The 11,010-nt window shown below is 36.3% G+C and overlaps 2 protein-coding genes and 1 long non-coding RNA gene across 3 annotated transcripts; 1 reads left to right on the top strand and 2 right to left on the bottom strand.

Annotated features, from left to right (window-relative positions):
* Positions 1-8: 8 nt before the first annotated feature.
* Positions 9-3,405, bottom strand: LOC111805988 (probable WRKY transcription factor 41). Its single transcript, XM_023691305.1, has 3 exons — positions 2,977-3,405; positions 2,738-2,866; positions 9-2,250 (listed from the first exon to the last, which is right to left on the bottom strand). Exons 1-3 carry the CDS (start codon positions 3,300-3,302, stop codon positions 1,635-1,637), a joined length of 1,071 nt encoding a protein of 356 aa, XP_023547073.1. The 5' UTR covers positions 3,303-3,405; the 3' UTR covers positions 9-1,634.
* Positions 2,238-4,064, top strand: LOC111806005. Its single transcript, XR_002816728.1, has 5 exons — positions 2,238-2,317; positions 2,711-2,840; positions 2,930-3,118; positions 3,203-3,234; positions 3,403-4,064. It is a non-coding gene; the product is annotated as an uncharacterized LOC111806005 (long non-coding RNA).
* A 5,110-nt stretch (positions 4,065-9,174) lies between these two features.
* On the bottom strand, positions 9,175-10,605 carry LOC111779355 (ethylene-responsive transcription factor ERF061-like). The gene has a single exon (XM_023659509.1). It carries the CDS (start codon positions 10,572-10,574, stop codon positions 9,729-9,731), a length of 846 nt encoding a protein of 281 aa, XP_023515277.1. The 5' UTR covers positions 10,575-10,605; the 3' UTR covers positions 9,175-9,728.
* Positions 10,606-11,010: the final 405 nt, after the last annotated feature.

Below are 11,010 nucleotides of genomic sequence, written 5' to 3'. Positions count from 1 at the left end.
GAATTTGAAGGAAAATAATTAGTATAACTAAGGATAATATAGTATTTCCGTCCTCGAAAAGAACAGTTCTTAAGAACTTTAAAATGAGTTTTGGAAATTTAACTGTAAAAGGATTTGCAATAGCAGACGGTCCAAAGAAGCTTCCACTTCCAAATTCATCCAGCGTCGAGGATTGTGGAACAAGAATGGTTCATTGTCTTTGCAGAATTGAGCTCATATTGGGCCTAAATCTGGGGCCAAATTAGTGAAATGAGCTTTAGATCCGAGGGGATAGCAGCCGCCAACTCAAGAAGATGCCACTTTTTCTGCCGTGTTTCCCCAAGAACCTCTATGAAAAGATTCTGATTGCCTGAACTCTTGAGCACCGATTGATCGATGGGCAGGGCACATTTTCCAAGGCTCTTGCTTCTATTTTACTTGACACCAGCTTCTTCTACATTATTGCCAGATTAAAGTATGCTTCACATTCAAAGCTGCTCCTTTGTCCCTGAAGCCTGTGAGTCCCTCCGATACTCTTTTAATTACGATCGTGAAGTCTGTTTGAAGTACTAATGAATAGAGTTTTGGCTAAATGATATATTGGTGATCAGTCCTTATCAGCTTTATTGTCGTTCTGATTACCTCTGAGCTGCTTGTTTCTGAAAATTTCCTTTTGAACATTCTATACTAAATTAGTTTGATGGCCCTTTGAATCAACAATTCTGGCTGGAAATGGTTTTTCTGTGCTACAATATGTGGTTCTTTCCTGTCTTTATCTGAGCTAGGATCTGCTTTGCCCAGCATAGTTAAAATGTTTTATCTGTATTGTCAACTCCAGGTTTCTTTATCTGGTTCCTGCGCTGGGATATTGGTAAGTTGGTAACCTCTCTCCATCGAGTAGAAGTAATGACATTTCCGTGTCTGTGCTAACTGGAAGTGCTTTTTGTATCTTCTTAATCAGTCCCATTTTCCCAATGCATAATTTCATGACTGACTGTCTCTTTGTTGAAAAAGTTATGGTTTATCATTGCACTTGTTCAATATGGGTTGATATATTTGGCTTCTTTCCGAACTATGCTTGCAATCTGTTCTTGATCGAAGAGGTCTTATACCTGTTATGCGTATGCTTAAGTTCCGATTCCCATAAGAGTTAATATGGTGAAGAATACTTGCAGCAACATGCATCTTTCTGGTTTAGTGAGTTTGTAGGTATACTCCTTCGTGATGTGAACTTAATTGCTGATATCCATTTGAATTGATTATTAACAAAACATGTCTGTCATTTTTCCCCATCTCCTTGATGACATGGTGATATTTGATATAGTATGTAAATTCACTCATATTATAGAAAATGCATGATAAACTAGTATATATTTTTCAATTACTACTATTGTAAGGGAGCTTCCTAATTTCAAACAAGACGTGCTATTGCTTAGTCTAATGTTGTAGGAAATCAATTGGGAACAAAATTAATAAAAGAACCAAAAATGAAGCTGCTAGTTATATTACTAATCACCATGCTTTGCAAGGAATTTAGAAAATGAAACCTGGGTAGGGGCGGCCTTTCCTTCTTCTGTCTTGGTTCATGATTGAGGCTAAATTCTAAAGGATTTGCAATTAACCAGTTTGCAATTTTATTTTTATCCCCAAGTGATTTAGTAGAAAAATCCTGGGGAGTTAAATGGGAAATTTGAGTTGATCTGCTCCGAATCGAATGGAAAATCCCAATCCAGGATAGGGGAGTTGGTAGCTGAAGTGTTGGCCGAGAAAATCTCATGGACATCAGATTCTAGAGGTTGCATATTATGAGTCCCTCCTATGTTGCTCCTTTGGCATGGGGATGGAGTGAAGTAGTTTGAGTCAGGTGTGGTTGGGGAGATAAATGACTGAGAAAAGCTTCCCAAGGCGGTGTGAGTGTCAATGGCTAAATGAGAAAAGCCACCATTTACAATGTCCTTACATCCACCAGAAGTTGAGCCGAAGCAGAATGTCAATGCCTTGTTTTCGAGCTTTTCGATGTTCTCAATAGTTTGATTACCAAATAAGCTCTCTTGTGCAGGCTGCTTCTGATGATGATCATGGCCGTGGTCGTTTTCCTTATTTTCTTGCTTTTCTGGTGAATGACATGATTGGGCTAAATAGTTCCCTTGGGAACAAGTGTGTTTTCCTCTATATGTAATTTCAAACACAGAAGGGTCTTCATCTGATCTCTGCACTTGCTTTACTGCCCAACAATTCTGAGTATTACGGAAAGTGCATCTATAGTAGCTTCTGCAAGTATACACCAGGTATTAGATTAATTGATGGGGAACAGAGAAGAAATCTCATCTTCATTAAGGTTATAACTATAGCTCTACAATCTTTTTCCTTATTTCTAAGTGATTCTTGTATTTTTTGGTTTCTTTCCTGTTAGTTAGTTTATTTACTTTTTAATAAAGTAGAGTTTTGACTTTGAATTTTGAGCTGCTGACATTTCTTTCTCTTGTATTTTCCTATCAAATTCCTTATATTCAAATTCTCTTTCTATTTCTCTTCTGGTTTTCCTTCATGTTGCCTATTGCATTCATCCATTAGAAAGAAAAAAGAAAAAAACACATAGTATGAGATCTCCCTTCTCCCCATTGAATTTTTTAGCATGTTTTTGTTTTATACTGAAGTAAAAAAGATGATTTGAAATATGAATGCATGGGCATTTGAATATATGTTCAGTGCATGGTTTGCATGTTTCCAGAGCAGGAAGAGGAAGAAATCATCTCACCTGGGATATGTTGCACCAAGTATGTCCTTTTGGCCATATTTTCTCCAGCTATAACCATCCTCGTGGGGTCCTTCAAATCCTGTCTCAGAGTTCACTTTCACTTGTACTTTCCATCTGGGCTGTGTCTTTCTGTAATCACAGAATTAGAACCATGTTATATAACTTGTCTATTAACCTCTTATTTGATTTCAGTTCTTAAAACTTGGCGAAAAAAGTTGGAAAGAAGATTCTAAACTCACCTCTTCTTTGATTCCTTTCTGGGGTCCTGCTGAGGGTCCTTGAGGCCTCTGCCAGAATCATCACTAGAAGCACTTCCATTGACAGAAATTGGTGACCCTGGCAATCCGGGGGCTACTTCCGGCATCGGAGGCTGATTCATTGGTGCGTTCCGTTTCAGTATCAAAAGAGCTCTTTCATATGAAGATAAAATCCCCTGTATTAATGATCCTCTGCTTTCTTCTGTAGATGCTGAACTCAACTCTGTTCTCAATCGCTTGGTAAGCTCCATCCCCTGAATTATCTCACCAACGAGTGACGTTTGATCCCAACTCCTCCCACCTTCCATTTTCAATACCTCTTTATTTCTTAAAATGAACTGATGCTCTACTATGCTAGTTCATAGTAGGAAGAACAAGAACTCAGCACATTTCTGTTTGGATTTATAGGTCTATCAAGAAGCAGAAGCTTTCTATCTAAGGAGAAGAAGCAGAAGGTAGAGCAAATGGAAGACCCAAATGGTAAAGAAACAAAGACAACAAACATGGAAGTAGCCAGGTAGGTAGTTTGGTTAACTGGGTATGTTTGTGTTTAATCAAAACCGAAGTAGAATAGAGAGAAGAAGAAGAACAAAGAGAGAGAGTGAGAGAGAGAGAGATGAGGAGAAGCTTTGGATTGAAGAAGAACCGGTCATGGGGTTCTTATAAGGAATTGAAAAGGGAAAACAACTTCGTTTCATTCTTTTTTAAAATTTTCTTGAAGATTTAGAATTGGGAAACTTTTGACTGAGACAAACCCGAGTTGCTTTCTTCCCTTGGCTCTTTGTTTTGATAGGCTGGTCTTTTTTGTGGAAGTCCAAGTTCAAAATCTGACCAAGTCCACTTCCACTTGGATCTAACTTCCAAAAGGGTTTCTCTTTCTCCCTCTAGATCCTACGGCTGTGGTTTGTGTTGAATGAAATTCCATGATTGAGATAGAGAGAGAAGTGGAAAGTCAAAGTCCATGCTTGGAGAGTAGACCAAGAATTTTCAAAGCTGAAATCCGCGTTGTAGTATAGTAAACATGTGCTCTCTCTCTCTTTTTAAATCTAATGCTTATGATTGTGAGTGAACAGCTCTTCCACGTAAGACTGCTGACTTGGATTTCTTGCATCATCAAATTCCAACTCTTGAGACCATTTCTTCTCTCACTATTTTATTTTACTTCTTTTTCTTTGATTCTACGTAAATTAGATCTTAGTCCTTAGCTTAGAAAATTTTGTAGTCAAAATTAGTGTTTTCTGTGTATGTTTATTTGATTAAAGTTTGAAATTTGGCCAACTCTTTCTGCTTAATTAATTTTTATATTGTTGAGATATAATATTTGGAGAATATATTAATTATGGAATATATCTTAAAGTTGGATTAAAACTTGTATCTATTATGAATACCAATGAGAATACACACTCCCGAATTAAAACTTGTATCTATTATGAATACCAATGAGAATACACACTCCCGATCCCAATTCTATTTCTCATTCTTAACATATATACTTAATTTTTAAACTTTAAATTCAAATTTTCAAGTTAACGAAATTGAATAAGTGTTTCAATGTTCACCTTTAATTCTAGCCAATTGAATTTTAGTAGAAGAGTATCATTTATCATCTAGATCATAAAACATAGTTTGATTTGTCGCTTCTATAATTATATAGAACTAAAAATCAGAACCATAATCTATAGGATCGAAATTTATCATAATTAAAATTTAAAAAATTTATTTTTATCAAATTGATTAAAAATTCATTGGACAAAATTAAATCTCAAAACTTTTAGATGAAAAAAAAAATTATTTATCAGACATTTTAAATTTCATAAACATATCTACAAATTAAAAATATTTCATAATTTATGTATTCGTATAGCTCATTCTTTTGTATTTATTTGATTCTTAGATTTTAAAAAAATGTCTATTAAATTTCGAATGTATCTAGGCTTTTTTAAAATGAACTCGACTATTAGATATAAAATTGAAGAACTTTATTTTTGGTATAGGAATGAAGAAAATTAGCAAACTCGTAATGGGTTTGTTGAATCTTGATTCAAGGAATTCTTTTATTATCTTATCTCAATTTAAGTTGGAAATGCTTTTAGCGTGTAAGCATACTTTCAAAATTTAGGTGGTTTTTGGTTTCCCGTTTTTCCTTGGGCTTCATCTTCTTATTTAGTTTCAAATACAACGTGTATTTTCATGTATGAATTCTATAAATTGAGGTCTAATAGAATCCTCAACTTTTAATTTTTTATATAATAAATTTGTAAATTTTAAAATATCAAATACACCCAACAATATAGTGATAAAATTTAATTGCAATCATTTGGTGACGTTAAGAGAAAGTAGTCGTTTAAATGGAAGATTTAATACTATCTTGTAATTTATTAATTAGATATTTTGACTTAATTTGGATTAGGATTAGTTTGTTTATTGTGATTAATATACCTAACATTAGGTATATGAGCTATATCAATAATATAACTCATATTTTTTATATTAGTTATATAATACATACATTTAATACGAAGTATATCAATAATATAATTCCATCTAGGTATTCTTTTGGTGGCATTTTTGTCCATTATCAATTTTATTTATTTTACATTTTTTTAAATATTTATTGCCTTCTTGGGCTAACTTGTAAAAGGCCGGGAAACGTGAACGGCCCATTAAGAGTTCAAAGCCTATGACTCATAAAATAAGCCCATAAATCAATGGGCTTTCAAACAAATTAGCCCACTATATTTTCTTTTCTTTTAGCCCATCAGCGATGAGAGAGAAGTGAGGAAATGACGAAATTACCCCCGACGAATATTTGGTGGGGTAAAGACAAAAGTTCCTTTTTTATTTTTGCAAAAAAGGTTGTATAGCCCTAAATAGCTTGTGTTGATGAACTCTCTTTAATTATACCCTTTTGGTCTTTTGGTAATTTTTATTTTGGGTATGTAGATTTTATTTTGTTTTTATTATGATTAATATAAAATAAATATTGAAAATTTACATTATTAAAATATTGAGATAGATAAATCAAATAAAAAATAATTTTTTTTTTTTTTTAGTATAATTTTAGTTCCTTCTTTGCCCTTTAATTTGGAAGGAAGAAAGATTTGAAATGGATACTTGAGATCACAACTTTGCTATAAATAGAGTAGGTTGTGACTTTCACGTTCGGACAAGAGAAGTGGCGACTCTCAAGTGGTGCACATTCGGCCACGAGAGGGCCTAGACGATTGAACATACACGTACCACAAAACTGGACGAAAAATGAATATGGGGTTTGAGTTTCCTTTTAAACTTGTCGTGAGCATGCCAAGATAACTATGGTGTACGGTTGAAAAAGTACGCCCATGACACGAGTTTAAATGATGAACATAATTTGAGCCATATTGAATCAAATCTTAAATTATTGGAAAGTTCGTAAAGATATATACGAAGCAAGTAGGAAGGTTAGATTAAAGGGAAGAGATAAGGTATATCTTAAATTACGGAATGTCAAATAGGAAAAATATCGTTTTCTATTTGACTTTATTTTGTTAGATTGTTACGAAGAATAAGAATTTATGCTTCATTGGCTGCCCTCTTAATATTATTTAATTGCCTCATCGAGGTTCCTAAGAGCCAAATGCTTTCACTTATACTAATTTCTTCGTATCTCTTAAAAGAATATCTATATTTAAAAGTGGTTCTATTTAGATTATATTCACTTTTTTTTATATCGCTCTCTTTCGCCGCCTCTCTCTATCAATTTAATCCACAAAAGATTATATCATGTAAGTGGTTCGATTTAGATTATATTCACCTTTTATCCATTTAATATTTTTTTTAATTATTATTATTAGTTTATAAAAATATACACACACCAAAGATTAATGTATTCTTTAAAAATGGTCGAAAGTCGTGGTATTAATATTCTTTTTTAAAGATGGTAAAATGGAATTACAAAAATGTAAGATCTCACGTTAGTTGGAGAGAGAAACGAATCATTTTTTTTTATAATTTATAAGGGTGTGAAAGTTTCTCTCTAACAAGTGCGTTTTAAAAACCCTGAGGGGAAGTCCAAAAGAGAAAACATGAAGTGGATAATATCGAGCGGTTATAAATGATATCAGAGTCAGGCACTGAGTGTTGTGCTAGTGAGGACGCTAAGTCTCCAAAGGAAGTGAATTGTGAGATCCAAACATTATTTATAAGGGTGTGAAGCAGAATCACAAGTAAAGACGTTGATATCTAAAAAAAAAATGTATTTGTTTGGTCTGAGGCTAATGTTTGGGCAGTGACAATGAGTTGACATGGAGAAGCCACGAAGTATAGTTGTTGAAACAAATGTTAGAGAAGAATGGGAATAAAAGGCATTTGAGTTATACCCATGTTTTTTACAATAACAAAAACAAAAGAATCCAAGCTTTAGTTTTGATACCATAAAACTCCTTTTGAGCACTATAAAACAACACCTGCTCTCCTCTCCTCTAAACCCATAATCTCATGGAGAAGAGAACATAAGTGACTCCATAAGACATGCTCTTTGCTTTCTCTCCCTCAAGGGCTTCGGCGATGGTGCCCGACATCACCCCGACGCCTTGCTTGAAGCCCTAGGGGAGGGGACGCCAATGGTACGTCTTCTCAATACTAGTTGTGTCTTCTTCTCCTTCCACTGTATTTAACAACTTAATATTGCTAACATATATACGCACCTTTCTACCTTTTTAAAAATTAAACAACCATTTTCATTGCCTTGTAAGCAGCAAGAAACTGTTTACTAAGCTTATAGATTTGTTTTTTTTTTTTAAATAAAAAAAAAATCTGAAATGCCAGCTGTCTTCCAAGGATTTTATTTTATTTTGATAATAATATTTTTCCAAAAATCAAATAATTCTTTTCGACCACAAGAACATTAAAAATTGAAAGAAAAAAAAAACAATTGATTTTATAATTATTCGTAAATTGGAGAAAGAAAGCTAAATTTAGCGCTATTAAATAATTTTTTTATTTTCTTTTTCATAAAATAATAAAGACGGTGTTTACAAAATCAATGTTGCCCGTTGCCCGTGTTTCAAGTTAAACACAAAGTAAACGGTGAAATCCTACCCCACCTGCCCTAAATTTCCTCTCCGTCAAACCCTATAAATTCCATTTCTCCTCTGTTCCTTGACATTGCAATCCCAACAATGGCGAAACGCACCCTAACCTTTCTTCTCTTCGTCGTCTTCGTCGTCTCCTTCTCACACGCTCGCCAACTCACAGAGCGATCGGAACATGAAGTTTCCGTCTCCGATTCCGCCTCCGGATCCATCGACGACTCCGATTTGAAGGCCTCGATCTTCCTCCCGTCCGAGAAATTATCCGAATACGAAGCTCCAAAATCCATGTCAGTTCTCAATCAGGTACGCACCGAAGATAATCCTTCTGAAATTAACGCGGTCGATGCGACGGAGAGCGTTTCAGATCCGGTAGTCGTGCTCACCTTCCGTCCAATCAACCGCCAATTCGACCGGCGAACGGTGCCGTTGATATTCCGGCGAAGTCGCCGCGGATGTCACCGCCGCCACAACTTCAAGCCTTATAGCGTGGGGAGGATCTCATACGGAAACGACATGATCGTAGCCGATGAGCGACAGAGCCCTAATTCTGTTGCGAATTGGGGATCGGATCGCGAAATAGCGATTCCATCCAGATGGAGGGAAATCCGACATGACGAACCGCGGGAATCGTTCAGAAGCGATTCGAAGGACGATCGCAAGCATCTCCACTTCCTTCACCAACGCGCAGAGGAAAAAGAGCAGGAACACAGAGAGAAGAACGGTTTCCTGAGGAATTTCCGTAAGTTTCTGAACCAGTTCGAGTTCTGAAGATATGAATAATATACGAACACAGTTCGCTCTATTACAATAAGGTTAGCCTTAGCTAGCTCTAATCAGGATCTTTTGAATCCTTCTAATGTATTGATTTGTGGTATCCCGTTGATAGCACTTCCATACCTACCTTATGGATTGTTTTTGTAATTGCTTATGTTGTCTTATATAAGATATCAATCTGTGTGTCTCACTCATTGGGTGTTCCTGGATTAGATCTCTATCGTCGTAACAATGGAACATTCGAGAAGAGAATGATATTATGTGAAGGAAGTAAGCAAGCAGGAAGATGTAGTTAAAAGAACAGAGAAATTAGGGATGTGGAGTAATTATGGATAGTAAATGCATAATAAAGATTAGAAGGGTATGGGGGCTCTTACACAAGTCGTGGCATAGGACACTGTGGACATGTGGCTTACTATGAAGAGGGCCACCATTGTTACCCCTATCATCAATGGATAAGCTTCTTGTGTGAACTCTAAATCCCAAAACGTTAGAACATGATGCCTTGTTTCTTTCATTCACGTTTCCGGTATGGGTTTCGGTATGGCCTTCCTTTCTTCTCTTTCTTTTCCTCTCCCTTCAACAATATGAATCGAATCAGTGTATTCTGAACTCTTAAATGAGGTAGATATTGGGCGGTGTGTTAGCAAGAACATTGAACTTCGAAGGGGGAAGATTCTACGTCGATTCATGAGAGAAACGAGTGTCAACAAAGACGATGGGCTGAGGGAAATAAATTGTGTCTCAGATGCAAAAGACAAACCAAACTCAAAAGACAAACCAAACAATCTTTCTAACCATGTGTAAGTCTCTTCCTAAAAAATATATTTTTTATTACCTATATGGAGTAAAAAATAAATTACAACAAAGAGAGAAAGTTCATTCAATTTAATTTGCAAGAACTTCCCAAATTAAATCTGGATCAAAAGACGGCATCTTCGCCAGAGAAGAGTACCCTTCACAGTCCCCTTCCCCCACCATCGCCACCGCCGCCGCCGAGACGGAAGACGACGACGATGGCAGCGAATTGTCCGTTCTCCAAAACCCATCTTCAGAAACCGCCGACGAACACCCCGTTTCACCGCTCGAACACCACGTCGCTGCCATCGGCGACGGCGAAGACGACTCAGAAACGGGGATGTTTTGGGGATCCAATTTCTTGCTTCTCTTTTTAGCCCTTTCCCTCTTCATCTTCGAACAAATTGCTTGAATTTTAGCATCAACAGAGTTCTTTAAAGCATTCAAACGGCCGCAATCGGCGAACCCCAAATTCCTAAACTCCTTCAAATTGGGAAAATTCAGCCTCGCGTATTCTCCTCTGAGCTTATACGCCGCCCTGTCATACGCATAGGCGGCAGCCTCCGCCGTGTCATAGGTTCCCAACCAAACCCTCATTCTGTTCTGCGGCAGCCTAATCTCCGCCACCCATTTCCCCCAATGCCTCTGCCTCACACCCCTGTACAGCTTCTTCTTCACCGACGCCGGAAAACCCCCATAACCAACGGAAATTTCAACTGGCTGGTAGCGGTGCTGCTGTTGGAATTGCAGGTGGTGATTCTCAACGCAAAATTTATGGACCAGATCTCTCTGTCGGAGGTACACCGACGAGCCCATCGCCGTCTCCGGCATAGTGCTGAGGGCGACGGCGGTGGAGGGCAGAGAGTGAGAAAAAATGGAATCCAGAGTGGTAAAGAATTGGGAATTGTTTAATTGTTGTTGCATTTTGTTAACCATACAGATTTTGCACGCCTTTTGATTTCCCTGAAAATTGGAATAGCAAGATTGGATTTTTCAGTGAAAATTGGTGTATTTATAGGTGGCAAAATCTTCTTTTACACGTGTCGTCTCCTTATTGGATTCTCGCTTTAATGTGATCAAATTAAATTCATTGTAATTTTTACCAATAGTGGAGAAATTAAAATAGAATATTTAAAATTTTATAACTAAAAAATTACAAAGTTAATTTTAAAATTCATATAAAAACAAAATCTTAAATAATAATAAAAAAATTAAAACCCTTCAAGAGAATGTACTTTCTAATATATTTTAGATTTACCACGAGTAAATTGTAACCTTAAAAAAAATACGTTCAACTAAACTCAATCTTTGGGATTTGGATTAATGTGCGTGCGCGGGTACGTGTGCGTGAGCATTAAAATGAACTAAATTA

Source organism: Cucurbita pepo, chromosome LG01 (assembly GCF_002806865.2).
Source record: "Cucurbita pepo subsp. pepo cultivar mu-cu-16 chromosome LG01, ASM280686v2, whole genome shotgun sequence".
NCBI lineage: Eukaryota > Viridiplantae > Streptophyta > Magnoliopsida > Cucurbitales > Cucurbitaceae > Cucurbita > Cucurbita pepo.
Note: the sequence above shows the minus strand (reverse complement) of the source record. Positions and strands in the feature narration are given on the sequence as shown.

Bases quoted from the DNA above. Each gene is read 5' to 3' on its own strand.
- LOC111805988 (XM_023691305.1), bottom strand. From the start codon at position 3,302: ATGGAAGGTGGGAGGAGTTGGGATCAAACGTCACTCGTTGGTGAGATA. The intron at 2,867-2,976 runs GTGAGTTTAGAA...CTGTGATTACAG, and splicing joins AGAAAGGAATCAAAGAAGAG to AAAGACACAGCCCAGATGGA. The intron at 2,251-2,737 runs GTGAGATGATTT...GTATACTTGCAG, and splicing joins CTTGGTGCAACATATCCCAG to AAGCTACTATAGATGCACTT.
- LOC111779355 (XM_023659509.1), bottom strand. From the start codon at position 10,574: ATGGTTAACAAAATGCAACAACAATTAAACAATTCCCAATTCTTTACC.